At 32.6% G+C, this 22,920-nt stretch overlaps 5 protein-coding genes across 6 annotated transcripts in view; 3 read left to right on the top strand and 2 right to left on the bottom strand.

Annotated features, from left to right (window-relative positions):
* Positions 1-12,560, top strand: part of LOC108744005 — a 31,695-nt gene extending 19,135 nt beyond the window's left edge. The window contains exons 2-11 of the mRNA XM_018479611.1: positions 4,818-4,917; positions 4,981-5,009; positions 5,069-5,111; positions 7,413-7,502; positions 8,772-8,989; positions 10,671-10,787; positions 10,863-10,970; positions 11,033-11,186; positions 11,247-11,492; positions 11,859-12,560. Coding sequence (XP_018335113.1) covers positions 4,827-4,917; positions 4,981-5,009; positions 5,069-5,111; positions 7,413-7,502; positions 8,772-8,989; positions 10,671-10,787; positions 10,863-10,970; positions 11,033-11,186; positions 11,247-11,492; positions 11,859-12,097 — 1,335 coding nt within the window. The 5' untranslated portion in view covers positions 4,818-4,826 and the 3' untranslated portion in view covers positions 12,098-12,560. The remainder of the gene's footprint in view (positions 1-4,817; positions 4,918-4,980; positions 5,010-5,068; positions 5,112-7,412; positions 7,503-8,771; positions 8,990-10,670; positions 10,788-10,862; positions 10,971-11,032; positions 11,187-11,246; positions 11,493-11,858) is intronic.
* Positions 130-4,378, bottom strand: LOC108743996 (myrosinase 1-like). Its single transcript, XM_018479600.1, has 7 exons — positions 4,092-4,378; positions 3,016-3,380; positions 2,528-2,750; positions 1,420-1,514; positions 639-1,043; positions 433-536; positions 130-368 (listed from the first exon to the last, which is right to left on the bottom strand). The coding sequence occupies exons 1-7, from the start codon at positions 4,225-4,227 to the stop codon at positions 185-187; spliced, it is 1,512 nt and encodes a 503-aa protein (XP_018335102.1). The 5' UTR covers positions 4,228-4,378; the 3' UTR covers positions 130-184.
* Positions 12,561-13,786: 1,226 nt separating the features above from the next.
* Positions 13,787-15,312, bottom strand: LOC108743022 (protein AAR2 homolog). The gene is made up of 3 exons (XM_018478427.2): positions 14,790-15,312; positions 14,355-14,733; positions 13,787-14,270 (listed from the first exon to the last, which is right to left on the bottom strand). The coding sequence occupies exons 1-3, from the start codon at positions 15,190-15,192 to the stop codon at positions 13,865-13,867; spliced, it is 1,188 nt and encodes a 395-aa protein (XP_018333929.1). The 5' UTR covers positions 15,193-15,312; the 3' UTR covers positions 13,787-13,864.
* A 282-nt stretch (positions 15,313-15,594) lies between these two features.
* LOC108744048 (dnaJ homolog subfamily A member 1) lies at positions 15,595-17,929 on the top strand. The gene is made up of 3 exons (XM_018479647.2): positions 15,595-15,737; positions 15,852-16,440; positions 16,795-17,929. Exons 2-3 carry the CDS (start codon positions 15,876-15,878, stop codon positions 17,436-17,438), a joined length of 1,209 nt encoding a protein of 402 aa, XP_018335149.1. The 5' UTR covers positions 15,595-15,737; positions 15,852-15,875; the 3' UTR covers positions 17,439-17,929.
* A 776-nt stretch (positions 17,930-18,705) lies between these two features.
* The window catches only part of LOC108743468, a 182,302-nt gene continuing 178,087 nt past the window's right edge, over positions 18,706-22,920 (top strand). For both annotated transcript variants that reach the window (XM_025974961.1, XM_025974962.1), the window contains exons 1-2: positions 18,706-19,005; positions 19,373-20,278. In XM_025974961.1, coding sequence (XP_025830746.1) covers positions 19,428-20,278 — 851 coding nt within the window. In that variant the 5' untranslated portion in view covers positions 18,706-19,005; positions 19,373-19,427. The remainder of the gene's footprint in view (positions 19,006-19,372; positions 20,279-22,920) is intronic.

Raw genomic sequence — 22,920 nt, 5'->3', positions numbered from 1 at the left:
GCATTTATTTGATGTTTGATTACGTGCAATATTATTTTCGTGATTGTAATCAGTATGATCAAAATACGAACAACTATTTGAAAAATTCTCAACTTCACTCATTTTTTTTTTACATCAATTTGACTTTTATTTATGGTCTATTCAAAAGTGATTCTACATAAGTTATACAATTGCACAACTAATTTTATTGAACTAAGTGTATAGGAAATGTAAATAAATTGTCCCTATTGTTTTCATTTTCTACATTTTCATTCTCGTACACAATTCTTCGGTTTTTCGTGATATTTCTTACAAATTCAACGGACGATTTCGCTGTACGTGTTCTTCCAGGGTCAGAAAAATCGACATGATACAGTCCCATTTTTATTCTGAAACGAAGAATATTGAATAAAATAAAATTCCCTTCGAACGTTTGCATATATTTGATGTTACGTGTAGCCAAGACTCCATTCCATATTGTCCATGAGGCTCCATATTGTATACCTTTCGACATTGACCCCATCTTCTATAGCTTTCAACAATTGTACCATATAATTCTGAACAAAAAGTTCATTGCTAATTAGTCACAAGTTCACTTTAGTACAATAAAGCTATCTAAATAAAATTATAAAGAAACAAACGAATTATTATTAAATTACCCTTAAAAATGTAATTCGGTTAGTGTCATTTAGAGCACTCCCCTTATCTGCGACCCCATTTTCTGTAACGTAAATTAACGGATTTTTGTACATCTCCTTAATCCAATTTAGTAATTTTCTGAATCCTGTAGCACTTCCTCCATAACGTATATTGACTCCAACGTCTTCCTTAAAGGACGGAGGATTTTTGGGTGGTGTAATGCCTGACGTCACGTATGTGCTACTGTAATGATTGAGTCCCAGGAAATCGGCAGTTCCTTTTATGATCCTTTTTTCCTTTTCGCTTAAAGGAGGCAATCGTGAACGGGAAAAATTCTGAGCTTTACTTAACGCATCAATCCTTTCCTGCATTAAAGGGGGATAGCCTCCCGTTGTCGATAAAATGGGGTGGACCCACCAACCGTACTTTTAACAAAGAAAAAAATTAGGACGAGATAGTAATGATTGAGCAGAATTTAAAATTTATTAATTAGTAATCAAATATATGTAAAACTATTATTTTTGAGACGATCATTTCGTTGAATTCAGAACTAGTTAATTATTATTTTTCCTGAACAGTTATTGTAGAAAATAAATATTTTTGATTAATATTTAACACCTTTCTTTTTGTTTTCTTTAAGTAGATTGGAACGATGAAACCTTTTTGAAAAAGTCAGAACGTTATCTTGAAATAATATGTGATAAACAACGCACTTCAACTTTCGAAAGTAAACAATAGCTATGGAATGGTAGAACTCATTAAAAATCAGTAAAGAACATGTAAATGCGAAAATAAACTTACGTTCATTTGGATGGCCCTTTCAGCAGCTATTTTATCGTCTATGGAATCTGTTTGTGGTTCGTACCAAGGCGAATTAACTGAAATTCCTATTTTACCTACAATCATTTAAAATATTAAAAATCTTATTGTATCTTGGTATGGTCTAAACGAGATCCAGAATGCAAATATAATAACTGCGTATTTCTGAAATAACTAGCAAGCTTTGCAAGGTGTTACCTAGATTCAATACAACAACGTGGTTAAAGTTTAAAGAAATCGTAAGAAAACAAAGTTACTTTCCGAAGCCGACCCTGGGCGTGAATTGGTAAATATAGAATAATAGCATTAACAATTAAGCAACTACATCGATGAAAAATGTAAACAGTGACAGTTGTGGAACGATTAATAAACTAAATATCAACATTTTACTACTACGCTGCTACACTTAATAAACTTTAGACGTCCAATGCGATAGCAATAATTAATTAAATAAGTACTTTGTTCATCGCTGATAGTATGGAATACTATTTAAAGTACAGCTCGACATGGTATTAAGAACACAAAAAAAATACAAAAGAAATACTCGTACAACACGGATGCTGCAGTCGTTTAAATGTCGTTTTTCCCTGCATAACCCTGCCAGGGCCGGACTGTACTTTCAAATACGTTTTTCTCGAAAAGGTGGACTTTTAGACCACTAAACGTTTACTTAATTCTTTTGTTTTATAGCGTCTTGCTTGCTATTTATTTCAGAGACTATTTTGTCCTGAATGAACATCTTAAAGTAAACAATTTAATTCATATAGATACACAATTCTTGAAAGGAAATACGAAACTATCGTATCGTATTTATTCCAGAAACTTGTTGTAAAGCATTATTGAAAAATAGATATTCAAGATGTTTTTTTTTTAAATTAATATCCCAAAACAAAACATTGCTTAATTTTCATTTGGCATTTCTTTTGGTAGGTTGTTGTTTAAAAGTCATGTACAGTAAAATTTCATTGTTCTGTTCGTATATCCTTTTAATACGAATGTTCGCAGTTGTTAGAGAATGATTTATGGTTGTTGAGTATTGGTTCTTACATATATTACCATTTGGTATAAAAGTAAATCTTTGCATTAGTACCTTCCTGTTGGGGTCGGAACATTTTATCATATAAATGGTATGTTTTTGCATGTGCCATCAACAACGTCTTTCCGCATAGATAACATCCAATACCATGTGATTGAAAACCCGGCGCTTTAGCCGCAGTGGTGTTTGCATCTTCGAAACTTTCAACACATATAGACGGTGGCTCGTTGAATGTAATCCATCTTTTCACGCGGTCTCCAAACAACTCAAAAGCAACCTAGACAATTACACATTGAATAAGCGATTGTTCGAAGTGAAACTCCTTTATCGACGGTGGGAAGGAAATTTACTAGGGTATAAAATCGAAAATTATGTGACTCCTAGTGGATATGTACCAAAGAAGGTATCATACTTTCCATACTCTTTTATTCCTTGCACACTAATATTTTTATTTTACTTTAATAACTTTCTTTAATTAAGGAATGCTTTAAACTTTAACTACAAATAAAGTGATTATCTGTTCGTTCATCACAAGTTATTACCTTGGCATAATCCTGAAAATAGTCAGCTAATATAGGATTAGGAAATCCGCCAATATCTTGGAGCGGTTGCGGCAAATCCCAATGATAAAGGGTGACTAAAGGCTCGATTCTGTTCTTTATTAATTCGTTTATAATATCATTATAGTAGCGAACACCGTCTGGGTTAATCGTGTTACTAAATCCTGAAGGAAGTATCCTAGGCCAGGAGAGAGAAAATCGATAGAAGTCGACACCTAAATGCTTCACCATTTCGATGTCCGTTCTCCATTTGTTGTAGGAATCGCAGGCGACGTCACCAGTCGAATTGTCGATAATCAGACTGGGCTTTATGTGCGTATAACGGTCCCAAATACTTTCACCTTTTCCTAAAGGAATAATTCGTTAACCGATTGAAAGAAATAATTTCCTTTATTATTTAAGAAGTATACGGCACGCGCTAGGCAATTTCAGCAATTTAATTTAGGAAATGCCAAATTCGTTTCTATTGGTCAGTTCTATATTGTACTAAATTTTCTCTAGTTACGTAAAAGAGTCACTGACAAAATACTTCAATGCGTGACAAATATTCATATATTTTACCGTCAAAGCAAAAATCCTGCTAACGATTTCTAACAGTCAACATCTGTGTTCTAACATAAGCAGTTGACTGACTCCTGTTTAACCAACAATTAGTGAAGAGAAATTGAAAAAGTGAACACTAATAAAGATTAGAAAACAAAAACTGAGGTTATTGTAAAACAATCATTCAAAGTAAAACTCGACAACAATCTTTTTAGTCTATCTGTTCTTTGTTAAGAGAAATCCAGACCGTAATTAAAAATATATCAATTGTGTATCAGGAGGAAGGGTAATGGGTGTTCCTTGATTTATACTTTCAAAGTTCGAACGATTTGTCCAATGTATTACAGGTATATTGGGTCATATTCTTTTCAGTTTTTATAATTAGCGTGCTTTTCGTGCTATTTTATTAACTCGCCAAATTTTTTAATTAATTTTGTGAAGTTATGAAGCGCTGAATAGCCGCTTTAAAGTTTTCGCAATCATTTCATAGAAAAATCTTGTATAATATATCTTACCGTTTGCATCCCATCCTCCTTCGATCTGATATGAAGAAGTAGCAACCCCTATTTTCAAATGTGCGGGTAAATTTAAAACTTCACAGTCACAATTGAAGAGAGTTATTAAAAAAATAAAAAGTGTTAAAAATTTCATTACTACTTATTAACTGAACTGTACGAAACAATTGTCCCAAAACGTAATTAATTTGGAACTGAGTAAAACTGTTATTAATAAATAATCAGTTTAAAATATCTTCGTTTCCGTTTCCACTTGCGTATTATTACCATACAATTGACTTGTAGCATGTAACTGCCGGATTATGAAACTTGTTAGCATTTATCAATTCATATCCACCAAACTCGGGTTGTGTTACACATACATTAAAATTCCTTATCTACTTTAACAAATGTAATTAAAACTTCATATGCCTTTAATGATGTGACGCATAGCATTTACAGAAGTTTTGTCCTCAAGAACTGTTTTTAAATAAGATAAAAAATAACTCAACTTAATTTTCACCATGAAATTTTAATCTTTTGCTAATCGTTTCACCCATATGGTCACCTTCTGACTTATTACATACATAGTTTTTATGTGAATCACCGCATAAACTTGGAGATGTTGTTTAATTTTTTCGTCAAAAGATCGTACACTTTGGCCTCTATATTTATAGATATTGAGTTACAAATGTTTAATTTATAAACCTAACTGTATGACTTTATAAAATCGCCCCTTTGTTTCAGAATTTGAAAATGGATTTCATCCCTTTCGCAATTTTTATATTCATTATCACGTCGAAGTCAGATAGGAAGCTTGTCTCTTCAGCATCGATTCCCCAGATGGGTAAGTCTTAATAACAGGGTAATCTTAAAATATTAAATCGTATTTGGGCATCACTTTTTCCAGGTAACTCTCAAGCTACAGAGTACGTTACCGTAAGTAAGATACATTTTCATTTGTATGGCATGTAAACTAATTGTATTTTTTCCTGTAGGACGCCAACGAGCGAGAATTAGAGAACTTAAAGGACAGATTGGGTACGAAACACTATTTTTTTTCTTTTGCTTTAAAATTATATAAAAGGAAACAAATATTCATCCTAATATAGGATCCAACATGAGGATAGTATCAAAGCTGAAAACAAAACCTATATTGAACAAAGCATCGCATTTGCGTTTTATGACGGTGCCCGAGAGCTACACGACTTGTTAGCAATTTGACCTGTAGGGTGAAATCGTGTAATGTGTCTGTTCCAGTTATATTCGGAATTAATTTTATGAGCCATATTTAGCCATTAGTGATTGTTTCTTCGTTACGAAGAATCTTTTTTTCCTGTTAACATCTTCCAATAAACAAATGTGGATAAAATGAAATGTAAAAATATTCTAATAACATTCACCCGGGGCACCGCACGCACTTGGCTTCCTTATAGTAACTTTGCGCATACTTAAGACAGAAGAAAAAGGAAACCTATTATTAATCACAATTTGAGACCCTTTCTTTACGCATACAGTAAAATCCAACTTGATTAAATTAATTTTAACATTATAGTCTACGATTTTCATTAAATGTCATTACGAGAATGAATGAAAAACAAACCACTTACACAAAATACTTCCTGTAATTTAATGTTATGTTATGATTTTGATTCATCGTAGTCAGTGCGATTTCGTGACAAACTTAAATATTTTTTGACGAAATCACAGTGCATCAAAATAACTGTTAAGAGTAGAAAACGGACAGACAGACGCACGGGTATAAGGGTTCCGCTTTCCATTCGAACGTACGGAACCCAATCCAAGTATAGGTTAAGCAATTTCGGAGATAAGGAGAGGATGGTGATTTTTCATTTATTTTTTTAAATAACTTTAAAACTATTTATATTAAAATTATAAAAAAAAATAAATTTGAGCCCTTAAAACAAGCCCCTTCATTTGATATGTCACACGGTACAGTTTCCAAAACTTTTCTTTTAATTTCCTATTGGACCCCCAAAAATGACCCCTATGTTCAAAATTAATTTATTTACGTTATGCGTCCATGTTGGGGTCACAGAAATTCATATATATTCGGAGTAAACTGACTGTGACAGACGGACAGGTAGACACACGACTGATCCTGTAAGTGTTCCTTTGTTTTTCGGACTTACAGAACCCTAAAAAAATAGGTATGCAAAATGTTCTGTGTAAGTACGTGCTTTGTTTTTTTTTTCTTTTTTCATACGCAGCTAATTTCTTTTTATCAAATTAATACGCAAAGAGGTCGTCCAATTTTGCGATGCCATTAAAAACTGGCAAACTTCGTCGTTGTTTAAAAGTCGCGTAGGCGATTACGATTTGGGCACCGAATGGATTCACCACCCACGCTTTTTATTTGCATGTATATCTATAGATATATATTATTTGTCCCTGGGCCTCTTGCCCTTGATTCTGCACCTTGAATCGTATTGTCTCTATCGATTTCCCGTGTAAAGAATTAAAGTAATGTATCTGATGTAAATAGAAGAACGTGCCAGGATTTAAAATTTACAGTATCGTAGTACACAGTGCTTTTGCATGCATACAAAAAAAAATGTTTGCAAAACTACCCACATAAATTTTCATCTTCTGTTTTATTAGGGAAATATAATCCGTATTAATGCTATTAAAATTAAAGATAAGCAAAACGAATAAAATTTAATATCCAAACCAGTCTTAACTTAATTACAGATGCCCAGCTTTATTATGTGAAATAAACTCAAAGTAACAATGTAATTCTTGTAACAATGGATAAAAAAAACAGTTGCAACTTCGTTCGCGTCATTTTTGTCCACGAAAGTTTGTTTATTCCTGCAACCGTCGGTTGTTTTCCGAATTTTCCGTCGCCGTCACCCGATATAGTCCATAAAAGACTTTTCCAGAGTACTTGACTGGGAGTCATATTCGACATTACGCATGCCTTGCTTAAGATACCGGGTGTTTGTAACAATTATAGTAGTAAAGTTAGAATGTGGCCTCAACAAAAGTAACCTAAAAATCACAAAATTAAATTGGTGCTTGCTTAAGATTTCACTCATTTACTTTGTCTATACCTTCAAATCATAATGACAAATACTCAGCCATAAGCAATTATTAATAATAATAATATACAAATTTCGTCACATTACTACATTATTTTATATCGGGGAAGTACCTACCATACAGGTCAGAAAATACGCTTCTTGTGGTTTTCAAAAGCATATATTATTGACCAATCGATTATTACCGCAATCGAGATGATCGAAATGCCACTACTCACATATTGGAAATGTAATTTTCGCGGTTTATTTATACGCTATAAATTAATTACTTTGTTACCAGACAAAACGTTGGAAATGGTCAAGACTCAATCGTCTGAATTGTCACAAAGTAATGGTCAAATTCAAACCTTCACTGACAAAAAAGAAACTAGTAAGTACCTTATACCGCTAGTATCTAGGTATACGTATATAAATTTAATAGAAAATATTGTACTTTTCATTGTATAAATAAACATAATCCTGCTTCTTAAATATATTTGTCAACACAAAGGCCTTTAATCGAATCATGTTTAGAAATGGCTTCATTTGAAAGTTTACGTAAAAAGGATTACTTTAATCTATTTTGTGATTGTTATTTAATCAATTCGTTTATATAATCATTTAAACAATAACAGGGTGGTTGATTTTAATGCGATCAGTTCATTAAATAAGTCAGATTTAAGTGTCCAATGTTTAGTTTTTCCGTTAATTAATTGATCTTGAACTTTAGTAGACACGAAGGAAGGTCCTAAAGCGAATTTTATTCCATTATTGAAAATCCTCAACAAAATATATTTACTCTCTTATCGACTATTTAGACAAATAAATAAAAGCAGCTAAAGTACCCTATTATTTTAATATTATATTTTTTTCATTAGTAAAAGTATATTATATTTAATAGCCTTCTACTTTTATTTATAATTATAACAAGACATAATACTAAAATACTGCATGAGACCAAATTAATGTAGGTAGCGTCGCCACCCTTTTTTTTCACTATAAATATAAAGATCGATATAATAAATGGCGATTTTTAAGTCGAATAGCTCATTGACACCAAATCGATCAACAATAATTATTTCTTTGACTTGTAAGTAATAAGGCCTATGCATCGAAAATTGTGGGACATATGCCATGTGCTGGCTCACCCTGAACATTTGTTTTATTGAATAATATAAAAATATTTATTTCTTTGTCCGAATCTCCACATGGAGAGTTTCTTGCGATTTTTCTCAGTAAACATAACTGCTAAATTATTTAGGTAGTCAAGAAAATTTCATTTTCCGGCTGAGAGGTGGTGAAAAACAGCATGCTCGCCAGGGGAGGAAATAAACGTGCGGTCTGAGACATTCTTTTTTTTTCCTGCGGAACTAAAGGCGTTTTCAGTTAAGGGAGATTTTGGTTTTAGTTTACTATTATTACGGAACCCGAGGCGTCTTTGGTTATATGAAACTTAAAGATTAAAAGGGTGTATTCCACCCCTAAGCCGTCCAAAAAAACTGGCTATGCTCCTGAATTATTTGCATCAATAGTATTTTAAAGAGAGCATTGATTCGGTATGATATGTTGAGAAATCAGTGAGTTTGTTGATTTTGAAATCGTCCATTTATTTTATTCATCGCATCTTCTATTAGAATGAGTGATAAAATTGATAATTTAGTTAATCAAGATGGAGAACTCGTTGCAAGTGTACAGCAGCGGATAGAAAGCAAATCTGAAGATTTTAATCAACGTCCTATGGCAAGGATACAGACTGATCTAGAAATACCATCAGAAGGGGTACATAAAAGTGTCGTTCAGGAAATACCTCCCCAAAGGACACAAAAAACCTTGAAGAAAAAGGCTTCCGGGAACGAAGTCTTGAATAAAGAAAATGAGGTAAGTTACCCCATCACACCTTTTTGTAGTGAATTCAAATAAACAAAGAAAAGAAAAACCATTACAGTTTAATAGCATCTTCCAAGATAAACTTGTACGATAGAAGATGTTATTATCAATAAGTATCGACTTAGTTCGTTACTTCATCCATTCACATCGGTAAAGAAAAATACTTTTACAAAAAAACCTTCCGAGGTGACCGCCGCCTATTTACTAGCGGTTGTAATATGTTAATCCACATTAAAAATAATGAGATACGTATTTTCGGAAAAACATTTTTAATGGGTGAAAGTGACCCTTGAAGTTGGTACTACATAATGGTGATATATTTGACATGATCTTTGATAAGTACTTAGAACATCAACGAGAGGGAAATCGTGGGTAAAACCTATCAGGAAATTTTGTGTTAGGAGTACAGAAAAGGACATATGTAGGATACCTTTTATCCAGAAAATAATACTGTCACTCCTTCTTAACAATGATGCTTAAGTCATTTTTTTTTTGTTTATTAGTACCATATTTATTCAAAGCAAAATTCAAAGTAAATGTACAAATTACAAGTTAATTAGAACTATTTAAAGAACAATATTGTAATTTTTGCTTCTTTTGTTATTTATGTATTAATTATATTTCATAACGTTAGTTCGAGTGCAGCAAAAAATTTTAAACTTGCATTATGAGAAACGACAACAACATGCTATAGTAACATTTTACCTACTTATAATTTTACAGGCACGCTATTTAATCCAGAATAACATTAGTTGCTGTTTTTAAGATGTTAAATATATATTATGTACAATGTACGAAGTAATTTTGCAGACGACAGCTACTCAATTTTTTTACGAACATGCTAAAAATATATAATACGTTTTCTATGTTTTTATTCATATCACAAGCTTTTAAAATAACCTACCAGTGATATGAAGCGGAAAACCCTTTGAATAACAACAATTTCTAAAGTTCATCCTTATATGAAGTAGTAGATTCTTGGAAGAACATCATACAGTCGGTTTTATAATCCTGTTTATGTTAAGGATTTTCTAAATTTATATCACTTTGAAACAAGACTTTATGTACATATATCTCCGCCTTTATCACTTAATAAAAACCGTTTATTGTGTACAAAGTTTGTTATAAGAATTTTTACTACATAAACGGTTAAAGTCTCGTCGGTTGAACCCGGAAGTGTTCAATATTGTCAGGATAATTTTAATATATCAAAACTAAGGCCAGGAGTAGTATTCGAATATTGAAGTATTTGAATTTCCTTAATAACAAAAACGTTGAAGAAAATTATTTTAANTAATGAAAATTTAAATTTCTATTTTTTTAATAGTGAATGTTTAAGTCACTGTATACCAAGATTGAAAATAGTTAAATATTTCATTAAATATTCGAATATTTGACTGTTCAAATACATTAAAATTTGCTAATATTTAGGTATCGCATAATTTAGTCATTCGAAACAACTTCCAAATAAATATTTAAATATGTATATAAATATGAACAATTCCTATCCCTAATCTCTACCCAGGAATTTATGCATAGGTACTTTATATGTAAAGAAGAAGATTTAACAGCTCCAAAAATCATTAACTTTTTCCCAGAAATTTGTACTGTTCGTAATCGTATTTTATTTTATCGGTTTGGTATAAATACGTTTACAAAACGTCTTTTCAAGGTGCAAAGCCTTCCAGGTATTCAGTATACCCCGTTTGACATGGCAGAATACATTTTTTGGACAGGAGATGAAAAGGGTGTTACCTCTGCTGTAGAGGAGTTTATAAATGAAAGACTAGTAAGTCTTATTGATTGTTCTTATAGAGTGAAATTAAAATCACCAGGAGCTTTATCTTCCATTTTTCTTCTTTAGATTAGCCGTCAGGACGCCATATCGTTTTTACAAGAAATCAAAAATAATCTAGATTATCTAGAATCGCGTTATAACCAGCTAGGTCTAAACCTTCAAGAAAAATATAAAGTAAGTTACACTATAAATTCCCGAAAAGGAAATCAATATTTTTATTTCGTAACACCTTTTAGGCCATTGAAAACACATCGCCACGCTATAGTTCGAATTTAAATTTTCAAAAAGGGAGATCTGCCAATTCAAACTATGACCAACAAATCTTTGACTTTCAAAAAATTAAAAGGGAAGAAAGAAAGAGTGCTACAGACGAATTTAGTGGTTATGAAGGTAAGAAATATGAATGGAAAATAGCCCATAACGAAAATTATTGAATGTTTACTGTTTAAGTAAATGATGACGATCCAAAACAAAACGAATACGAACAACTATTGGAAAAACTTAAGATAGCTGACTTCTTGTACACCGAGTATTCGTTGGAAGAAATAATTTATCAACTAGCAAAGATAATGTTTAAACAATCTTTAACAAAAGATAATATTGAAGCCCAACAGGCTTTTCATAAATTCATTATATTCCTGGAGTCGGAGGCTGAACAAGGACATATCTCGAGAGCTTTGGAAAAGAAAGTTTTAGGTATGAATAACAATTTGTAATTTTATAAATGCCGTTCTCTAAAACATATTAAATATTAAATTAATTGATGCTTTTTGGGTTGGTGAAGCGTTGTCGATCGATTTCTAGCGTGGACCACGATCTGCGCACGCAATTTCCGTTGCCGTTGCCATTTCCGTTCTCCATTGCAGAAGAATTTCAAAAATTGATCAAATACTTACAAAGACCAAATCCTTCGAGTTTTTACAATTACTCTCATTTTTTAAGTACTTCTTAGGAGCAAGTAATACATGAATTATTCGAAGTGTTTTATATTTTATAGCCAAATCCAAAATGTCCTACCAAGAAACAACGAAAGTAAAAATCAACTAGAATTTTTTGTTCCAGATGTATTAATATCAGCATTAACTGATACATTAACCCAGAATCCAGAACTGGTTGATAAAGTGAAGGAAACTTCTCAGAACGCATACACCGAAAAGCAGGAAGTTCTTCAAAAAATTTTGGAATTAAATTCGGAGGCAAACATCAACATACCTACCCTTAAATATTCAACTGATAAATCAAGCAACAGTAATTTAAAATACCCTCCCTTAGGCTACGGCAAGTATTCTGGTTCTTCGTAATTTTTTTTAAATAGAAAACAAATTAGAAAATTTCGATTTTTTCCCAATAATTATTTTTTATTTATCCATTCAAATAAAAAATTGACAACTAAATACGTATTTGCATACATTTGTATTCTCATGTGTTTGTTACAATAATTTTGTCCATATTTGCACTATGTAGTTTGATTATTATTACTTTTGTTATTATTAAGAATGTAATTGCATTTATTGCATAAGATGCCACTTCTTATAATCGGGGTGCGGGCTAGTTTTGTATGTACGGTGCAATTCAAAAATAATGCGAGCGAGAAGAGTAGTATTTTATTTTCTCATCGTCAGTGTACTTTCTCCACTCTGCTGTTAGAAACAACAAGTTAATGTTTTCTGGAAAACATGTCAAGTAAAATATCTCTACCTTGAATGTTAAGTAGATCTCTCTGTGATGTATTACATTCCTTGAATTAAAACACTTTAATAAGAATGTTTTTCATTTAAAAGATTATTAATGCTCTAAAAAAATTAATAGAGAGTTTATGCATTTCTTTGCATGATTTTGTATAACATGTCTTTTAATTTTCATCTGGACGCAAATATTTTTATCACTAAAAGATTCATTGCATATTATTTTTAATGTTCTAAAATTATTTTAGGGATTGAATTCTTGTATAAATTGTTTGTGTCTTAAGCAATTATTTTATTTGTATGATTATGTTATTTTTGTTCACCTGCATCATCATGTCATACTTCACCTGTTTTTGTGAAAAATAACGAGCGCTATTTTATTTTTGTGCATATCATTTTTATTTTAATCGGAATTCAAAATCAGTTTACACCAAACGATTCTAGACCCTCTTTTACACGTTTTAGGCCTTTTAGTGTTTCTTAGATAAGTTTTTAAGGGGATGAACATTAACGAGCGCTATTTTATTTTTGCCCATTTTTATTATATTTATCGGTTTAGACTGCGTATCTTTCTTATTTTAATCAGGATTAAAAATCTGTTAATAGCAGCGAATTCTAGACCCCTTCTTACACGTTTTAAATCTTCTGATGTTTTGTAAACAAGATTTTAAGGGGCTGAAAAGTAACGGGCGCTATTTTATTTTTGCGCATTTTCATAATATTTATCCATTTAGACTGCGTATCTTTTTGGTTTTAATAGGAATTTAAAATTAGTTTACAAGAAACTATTCTAGACCCTCTTTTACACGTTTTAGGCCTTTTAGTGTTTCTTAGGTAAATTTTTAAGGGGCTGAAAAGTAACGAGCGCTATTATATTTTTGCGCATTTTTATTTATCAGTTAAGACTGCGTTATCATTTTTATTTCAATCGGGATTCAAAATCTGTTGATACCAGCGGATTCTAGACTCTTTCTTACGCGTTTTAAGTCTTGTAATGTTTTATGAACAAGTTTTTAAGGGGTGAAAAATAACGAGCGCTTCTTTATTTTTGTGCGTTTTCGTATTTATCGGTTTGAACTGCCTATGCTTTTTATATTAATTGAGATTCAAAATCTGTTTACATCCAATTATTCTAGATCCTTTTTTTTACATTTTAAATGTTTTAATTCTTGGTAATAAGTTTTTAAAGGACAAACTTTTCAAGTAAGTTTTAAAAGGATTGAATTTTGTTGGAATTTAGTAAATATTCTTAATAAAAAAGAACACTGTCTGATTATTGAGACATCTGTTTATTTAAAATTTTATTTACAAAATCATTTAACAATTATTTTATGAGGTATTCATAAAAAAACTTATTTTATTAATTTTCTTGTAAAGCAATATTCACGTAGTTTCGACAATTACTGGTGCATCATCGTCATCTTCACGCTCTGTAAATGAAAAATCCCATTTTAAAAAATTCTTAATGCTATTTTTGAACCGATCGATTTTTGTTTTCAACCTGCCATCTATATCGCTTTCCTCTACTACCCCAAAAAAGTTTTTCAGTTTCACATATATGTAGTTACTGTTAGCAACTATGTCAGCTAAAAATTCTTCAGGGATTTCCCTGAGCTGTGCTTCAAGAACAGTTACAAAGAGATCAAAAACTTGTCTGTATTTCTTTATTGCTGTTTCACAAGAGCACAGAAGACCAACAAGCTTTTTCCACTGTTCAAATGCTTCCAAACTATGACCAACCAGAAAACACACATAGCAGAATTGTAGTTCCCCTATTATTTCTGAAGGTCTGAAAATTACATAATTAATATACAGATGATGCCTTTCAATGGTTTACCCAATATTATTCAGTTTAGATACAAATAGAACTCACTCGTCATAACTTGTAAGCATATTCTCTAATGTATAAGTCAAATCCAGGCAATGTTTCGTAATTTCAGAGGGTGTACAACCTTCTGGAAAAACTTTTGATGGGAAAGGTGTAAATCTCAATTCAGAACCCGGTACAGGTTTTAAATTTGGCAAAAGAATTTGTTCTAAATCAGAGGGACAGCTCAGTCTTGACCTCTTCGTAGCATTTGTGTAATTTACAGTGGTATTGCTGTCACTGCTGCTGCTGCTTGAACATCCAGCACTATCTAAATTTGCAGTTTTCTTTATACCACGAGGTCTATCGGCATCTGAGCAAGGAATAAGTTCTATAGCTGACATTATTTTACCCTGAATTGGATTATGACGATCCAAAACTTTTGCTAAAAAATATTAAAGCTCAATTAGAATACAAGAACCATTCAAACATATTCTATACTTGTTATATGTGAAATTAATGCAGACCATCTCTTGTGAATTTCAAATGGATAAGGGCCAAGAAATTTGTCTAAAGCAATATAATTATCTTTCAAACCAACCACTTCCTTGTTATCAACTTCTTCAAGGCATAAATCTTCCTTCCCCTTATTCCATTTTTTTACTAGGAATTCTGACTTCTTAAAGTTATGAAAGAATCCACGTCGTGGAGCAATATCTTCAGTTTTACTGACACAACTATAAAAAATAAAGTGCAAACCAGGAGGAATCATCTTAAATCCTCGAAAATTTTCTTCAGTATTCCAAACTTTTAAATCAATGCCCATCTCAGTTCCTTCTGGAACGTCCAAAAGAACGAGAATAGCCCCTTCTCGTAATAAGGATCTTGCTTTATTTTGATCCATAGTACGCACAACAGACAACAGTTCAGCATTAATTGTAAATTAAAATAAAAAGAATACAATTACTTTAACATCACAAATAAAATCAACGGTTTTAAAGGTTATGTTAGCCGGAGTAAACAAATCTTTTGACGTTCAACACTATAGAACACCAGCATTGCCAAATTTCAAAAGGATGTTGTATTGAGAGCAAATGAACACGACCATTTAGTTAAATATTATATTAAAAACAAAGCATTTAGAAGTTTTTATGATACTAGTTATTGATTTTGAGTCAGAAAAATAAAAATAAAATGTTGCTACTATTTTATTTTCTTGGTTTATCATAGGAATATACATTTCTCTGGCAATGATGCTTTTTTAAAACATGGCCTTCCAGAACATTCTTTCTATGATTTAAACGTCAGCACCGCTTTTAGTTCTAGAAATTTGTACAAATTGATCGTCTTCTTGGTGTGAGCATTGTTCGTTGCTGTGCTGTTCTTTGCTGTGAGCTAAAATATATTGATTATCGTCGTTTTGGTAGCTGTGATAAATATTTTTATTGAGTAAGTAATTAACTATGTTAAAATATGTAATTTAAATTTTTGACATGCAAAAAAATAAGACTTAATGTATGGACATCATTGAAAGCATGTCTAACATGGCATAATCTTTTCTAGAAACAGTCCATCCATTGCAGAATAATGGTGAAAGAAACCAAATTCTACGATATACTGGGCGTCAAACCTGGTTGTAGCCAGGATGATCTGAAGAAAGCATATAGAAAGTTGGCCTTAAAGTTTCACCCCGATAAGAACCCCAACGAGGGTGAAAAATTTAAACAGATATCTCAAGCATATGAAGTACTGTCTGATCCAGAGAAAAAACGTATCTATGATGCAGGTGGTGAGCAAGCTCTTAAGGAGGGTGGAATTGGGGCCAGTTCATTTACCAGCCCCATGGATCTTTTTGACATGTTCTTCGGGGGTGGTTTTGGTGGAGGCAGAGCACGCAGGAGAGAAAGAAAAGGAAAGGATGTTGTTCACCAACTTAGTGTCACATTAGAAGAACTTTACAAAGGAGCAGTTAGGAAACTAGCTCTTCAGAAAAATGTAATTTGCGACAAATGTGAAGGCAGAGGAGGCAAGAAGGGTGCTGCTGAGCAGTGCCCTACTTGTAGGGGTACAGGAATGCAAGTCCAAGTACAACAGTTAGGACCAGGAATGATTCAGCAGATTCAAACAGTTTGTTCTGAATGCAAGGGGCAAGGTAAATATTAAAATAATTTCTAAGAAATGTATTGATTTGGTTGACATTTTACACCACAGTTCCTTTATTACTGGAAAATGAAAAAATATAACAGATGCATCTAAAATTTCAATGAATACAGAAATAAAATGTAATGAAATAAAACAGTGCTACTTTGCATTCGGTTGCTGTACTAAACTGGCTTCAATTAATTTAATCTATTTTTACCTTTGTTAATAAAAACCAGTCTAATGCAATAATAAAGGAAGTAACAAAGTGCACCATTTTCAAATATACTATATTTTTCCACTTTTTCCCAACTTTCTGATATGTATAGTACTTAGTAGCCTAATATCATGTAATGTAATTTAACAGGTGAAAGAATTAATCCAAAGGATAGATGCAAGCAGTGTAATGGAAAGAAGACAATTCGTGATCGCAAAATTTTAGAAGTAAATGTGGACAAGGGTATGGTTGATGGTCAGAAAATAGTTTTTAGTGGCGAGGGTGATCAAGAACCCGAATTAGAGCCTGGAGACATTATAATTGTCCTGGATGAGAAACCGCATCCTGTTTTCAAGCGAAATGGCAATGATCTTATCATACATCAGGAAATCGAGCTTGTTGAATCTTTATGTGGTTTTCAACGTGTCATCAGGACCCTGGACTATCGCGAACTTGTCATCACAGCTATACCAGGCGAAGTCACAAAGCATGGAGCCGTCAAATGCGTTATGAACGAAGGCATGCCCCAATATAAGAATCCGTTTGAAAAGGGGCGCCTAATAATTCAGTTCCTGGTTAAATTCCCAGATACTATTGCTCCCGAACTTATCCCGACTCTTGAAAATTGCCTGCCTCCACGTCCTGAGATAATGATCTCCGACTTAGCCGAAGAATGCGTATTGTTGCCCTTCGACCCCGAACAGGAGGCCAGAAGACGCAGTACCAAGAACGTATACGATGAGGACGACGACATGCACGGACATGGGCAAAGAGTCCAGTGCGCAACAAATTAAAAACGATGTCTTAGGTCAATTGAAAATTGTTTTCTCAAAGTTCATTCCGTGTTTTTTCTCCTATAACAGGGTGTGTGAACTTCAACTTTTAGTTCGACACTACTCAAAAATTAATAAAAAGAAGGATATCGTTATCCATTCACTATGCTTATCTGATATGGTCATTACCATTCAAGAACTTCGTAATTATAGTGTTTGGTAATTTTCAAATAGGCAGGACCTTACCATATCTGCAGAAATTGTAATAAAAAATAAAAACATAAATGTATAAAAAAAGAAGATCATGACTACTTATAGCTTTTTGTACCTGCTTTATTGGTTTAAAATAAATAAACCTTGCAATATTTAACATAAAAGTCTCAGAAGGTCACACATCCTCAAACAAAATTAGTACATGACGTGTTATTTACAATACAACACATGTGTAGTAGAATTCAGTAATATGTAGTCGCCGTGGTTTGTATTAAACTTTTTCAGTTCACTTTTTCTCACCTATCTTGTTTATTTATTGTTTTTTATTAAATTTAATAGATTGTAATGTTTGATGTTCGTCGTCTTTATATTATATTAATTAGACTAATTTTTTGCAAAGCTTTTCACGTCTTCTTTGTCTCATGTCATTTATAAAACGCTGGAAAAATTTAGATTGTAATTTTATGGTGTTTTATTTATATTGTGGGTGGATGACCAACGTCACTTATTATATTTTCGCTACGTGTGACTACGGCATTTGTAACACTGAAGTATTAATCATATTATTAATACAAACAGTACTAAAAATATATTCCGTTTTTCATTTCCTTTTCTAACTACACAAAAAAAAATTCGTCAATATTGCTTGGAGGAATCTGAAGTTCTTATAACTTCATATTAAAAATAAAATTAAACAAATTTAGAATTATTGATCAAAATAATCATTTTCCTGATCATCAAAAGGATTTCTACCTTCTGCAAAAGCTATTGTGTTCGATAAAATATTTTATAACTGTAGTGCTTAATTTACTTTTTATTAGTTCCATTTCCATCAAAATTATCAAAATAGTTGCTTATAAATGGATGTTAAATTAACATATTGACGGTAGTGTTTTTTTATAAAATTTGTTGAAGACTAAATTCAAAGTTCCCTTCAAAAACTTTAATGAAACTTGTATTAAAATTTCAAAATCTATAGAAAGTATTGTGGCTAATTTGTCCGCTCATTCAGAGATGCCGCCTGATAGTCCATGAGAAGTTTTTGATTTTACTCGCAATGACTTCTGGGAATAAGAGAAAGGAACCATATTTTCAGTGTGTACTTTTACGTGAATCAGTGAAATCAAGCGCATCAACGATTATCAATAAAAGTGTTTTAAATAAGTGTTTAGGTGTTTAAAGTGTTTAAAGTTAGTTAAAATGCTACTTTCTGGAGTTTATCCCAAGGGAAAAAGGAAAACCGCGCGTCTTTCTTTATAATTAAACGAAAAAGTGGCACAACAGTCGTTTTAACTTTCATTCTGCATGTACAATTGATTGTGATGGTAATAAACCAAAACAAAATCCATTCGAGTAATATAATAACGACATGCAGGTAAATTGTATAATTGTACATAATGGTCAGGTTATTGTGAAATTTTTAAATGCAATAAACCAAACCAGAAGGCAGGTTTATGGGGTCTATAAATTTGGGTAGTTATTATTTACCTGGGGTCGGTGGTTTTGCTTTAATTCAGTAATGATCGTTTTGATTTATTGCGAACCTTTTATAACTACTGCTTAGTTGTAAGCTTTTGTTATATTACCGCGCAATTGTACTTTTAAATGTTATGTTTCACTTAAAGGATACTTAACCTTTAAGTCTTACTGCTTCATGGAGTTAAAGGGGTGTATCTGGATTATTTTTTCATCCTGAAGTCTGTATAAATATGACTTTATTTATATTTATTATTTTTTTTCAGAACTACTGGAAATTGATAAGTGGCTCCAAGAGTGGGGCACTGGAATGTAGACGTGATGGCTGGCAAACCTGAGTTGTCAGCAGCCCCAGGAGTCCAGAATGTGGTAGTGTATGTATCTGATGGCAATTTTGCCCAGGCTTACGCTGTTAGCCAGCAAAATGTGGCCACGTTCAACTCACAGGCTTCATATCCAAATGTGCAGACAAGCAATGTTGTGTATTCAAATACGGCAAACACTATGGCCTCCATGGTTGGGGCCAACAAAACCTTTCAAGATAAAATTCTCAAACCTCCAGAGCACCATACCATCAATGGCCAGCTAGTCACCGAAGATGGTTGTTTCAGTAATGGTCCTCAAGCTGTGATACAACAAAATGGTTTTCAACAGCAGTCAGATTATAACCTAATAAATAACTCTGCATTAGTTAACAATAGCTTTGTGAATCCTGCAGTGAAGAATGTATGCAATTTTGGCGGCAACGACAGTGATAATTGTAGTGATAGACGTGAAAGGTCGGATTCAAAAAACGAGGAGTGTGACAATTTTATCGCGACCGCATCCACTGATTCGGGGTACGTGAGTGTCATGGGTGCCGAGGGGGCTACGCAAACCGCGCGATGTGATTCTGTTCGGTCTGAAACTGCAGAATCGAGTTGTAGCAGTTTAAGTTCAGTCGAAGACAATTTAGTGATAGTGCAACCGCATAGTTCTGAAATGGTGGTGTATGACGGTAGTGGTGTCGGGGTGCGACCAGGAGGTGTTGTTTTAACAGTGGGACCTTCAGAGACATCCGTAACGCAAACCGGTATGGCCCCCTTGATAAGAACTTTACCTCCAACAACTTTTGCCAGTGTGCCATTTGGATGGAAGAGATTGCTTACCAATGGGGTTATCATCTACATAAGGTAAATTTAATTGTTCATAACATTTATCATCGCTCCAATAGTTAAACACAATTATTTGGGTGTTCAACCTTGACTATATTGAGTATTTTTGCCAATTTTCGATTGCTATTGATAAGAGTATTTCATATTGAGTGCATCAAAGTACCATTTAGATTCAGGGATATCTGCTTATAGGTACGTATATGTCGATATTCAGGATCTATAATTAAAAGAAAAAAATTCATTTGCTCAATATGAAATATATAATAGGTATATATTGCTAGTAATGGGGAAAGAATTGGCAAAAGGCCATGTTTGACTACCAAAATAATTGTGTTTAACTAATGGAGTGATCCTCAACGCAGTTATTAAATCATAAAGTTAAAAAAATAATACTGTTTTGGGGGCTATTTTGATATTCTTTTGATCCTAGTCCTTTAAACCATTTCTATTTATTGTCTGCCAAGTTTTTTTACATTGCGATATATATACAGCATAAAAACCTTAAATGGTTTTTTAAATAGGTACCTATTTTTTTCATTGTGAAACAAGAGACGATGGTATTTTAATGACATTTTATTTATAGACATTCTGTGGAAGTAATTTAGAATGAAACCAACCATTAATTTGGTTTTTATGGATACGTACAATATATAAAAACACGAGCACAACAACATGTTAAATTAATTAATTCCTGCACTAAGCAGTTGAATTTAATTTATTTCATAATTCAAGGTTGCTTTTCATTTTGGGCAATACGCATTATACATATTTATGTGTCGAGTAAAAATTCTTTTTTACATTACATTAGTTACATCATTACATTAAGTCTTTGGGCATTTTGAGGCTTGCAGATATATTAAAGTTAGATACTGTGAGAAACTTTTTTAAAATGCATACTTAAGAGCAGTTGTGAATTTTTTATCGTTTCAATGTCGCAAAACCATTGCCAAATATTTAAATAAGGATAATTACCTAATAGTAAATATTTATGAAATTCACGATACCTATTACTCATGCAATAGGTCACGTACTCAAAACCTTTCGAAGTATTTTCTAAAAAGTAAAAGCGCTTTCTGTAGCCAATAACACTTCCAAAAGTATCCCTTACATTTTACTGTTTCACGGTTTAATTTTCTTACATTTAGCTTCGGAGGTCATTCTTTTTGTCCTAAAGTCCTTTGAACGACGTGTAAGACCGGCAGGCGTTCGTCCTTTCGAGTCTTTTCAGTGTAATAATTACCTTCTGCCCACCATGGCATTCTAGTAATAATCCCGTCGTAAATTTTGGTTCGGTGTGTTTTGTGAAATTGACTGCAAACGATAGATTTACGACCATCCTTGGGTTACAGAAAAATAAGGTACAAAAAAAAAACTTTTTTCCGACAGCAGAATGGAAACAAAGAAATGAGCAAGTTTAGGGCGTAGATCCGTAGCAGATTTTGTCTCGCAAAAGGCTATTTCACTGTTTTATTTAACAAAAGTCGCCGCTTATTTTATGAAACATTTTTGAAGATTCCATGTATTCACAAAAAAATTTAGTTAAAAATTTCAAAAGGGACGAGCCGGATACCGGCTTGCATCCGGCACCCGGCAGATCCGACACTTTTTAGGATCCGGCCGGGTACCAGCAAAAAAAAACACTATCAATAATAATTATATAATAAGTATAATAAAAAACCTACCTTATGGAAGTTCGTTATTGTGATTGTATTGGAGTAAATCGTTTGTTCTAATTTGTATTAAGTATTTATTGATTACTGTTTAAAATTATTTATTATTTCGATATAATTCTTGTATTTACTTTTTCTCTTGATCAATCAAATTTTGATTAATAATAACCAGAGATGTGATTTTTGAAATTCCAAATTGATATCAGCATCTGCCAAATCACCACCTTCGTACCTTTAGCAAGGAACTATGAAAATTCTATAAATTACGACAAAACAGCCCGCAAAACAATATCTAATTGTTATACGCCAGCTGTGTAAAACTGAAAATTACAAGATATTGTGGTGTGCTAACAAATGCTTACCTGTAATAAATAACTTAGTCACTTTGCACTTTTATACTGTTTATAAACATTATAGACTCGTTTTAACAGTTTCAACTCGACCCTTTCGTTGAAAATTCGCCAACTAAGAATTAAATTTCATTAGTTTAGTTTTTAAATGACTTTTTAGACGAGTATTAATGTGGTTTTAGACGTTGATGAAGGTGGTATTTAACTGGCTATCGGGTACCCGGCAAAATTACTTTTCAGTGCATCACTTTTAAGCATATTTTGTTTTTTGCATTTAAAACTATCCTCCCTGAGATACACATGTAACAAATGTTTCTCTATAATATAAGTCACTTCTTTGCTCGCGAACGGTTAATTTAGAAATTCGAAAAACGTTGTTAAAGGTGTATGTTTGGAGCACGGCATTGTACGGGTGCGAAACATGGACAGTGGGCGCGGCGAAAAGAAAAGGTTAGAGGCATTCGAAATGTGGTGTTATAGGCGGATGATGAGGATATCGTGGATAGAGAAGGTTAGAAATGAAGAGGTATTGGAAAGAATAGGAGAACAGAGGACTCTATGGAAGTCAATAAAAAATAGGCGAGATAGGTTGGTAGGACACCTTCTCAGGCATGAAGGTCTAGTCAGAGACATATTAGAG

Source organism: Agrilus planipennis, unplaced genomic scaffold (genome assembly GCF_000699045.2).
Source record: "Agrilus planipennis isolate EAB-ADULT unplaced genomic scaffold, Apla_2.0 scaffold19, whole genome shotgun sequence".
Lineage (NCBI taxonomy): Eukaryota > Metazoa > Arthropoda > Insecta > Coleoptera > Buprestidae > Agrilus > Agrilus planipennis.
The sequence above is the reverse complement of the archived record's forward strand: the minus strand, read 5'-3'. Positions and strand labels throughout refer to the sequence as shown.

Bases quoted from the DNA above. Each gene is read 5' to 3' on its own strand.
- LOC108743996 (XM_018479600.1), bottom strand. From the start codon at position 4,227: ATGAAATTTTTAACACTTTTTATTTTTTTAATAACTCTCTTCAATTGT. The intron at 2,751-3,015 runs GTAATAACTTGT...GTAATTGTCTAG, and splicing joins ATTTTCAGGATTATGCCAAG to GTTGCTTTTGAGTTGTTTGG. The intron at 1,515-2,527 runs GTACTAATGCAA...AAATGATTGTAG, and splicing joins GTTCCGACCCCAACAGGAAG to GTAAAATAGGAATTTCAGTT.
- LOC108744048 (XM_018479647.2), top strand. From the start codon at position 15,876: ATGGTGAAAGAAACCAAATTCTACGATATACTGGGCGTCAAACCTGGT. The intron at 16,441-16,794 runs GTAAATATTAAA...GTAATTTAACAG, and splicing joins TTCTGAATGCAAGGGGCAAG to GTGAAAGAATTAATCCAAAG.
- LOC108743022 (XM_018478427.2), bottom strand. From the start codon at position 15,192: ATGGATCAAAATAAAGCAAGATCCTTATTACGAGAAGGGGCTATTCTC. The intron at 14,734-14,789 runs GTATAGAATATG...AATATTTTTTAG, and splicing joins ATTAATTTCACATATAACAA to CAAAAGTTTTGGATCGTCAT. The intron at 14,271-14,354 runs GTGAGTTCTATT...TGTAATTTTCAG, and splicing joins ATGCTTACAAGTTATGACGA to ACCTTCAGAAATAATAGGGG.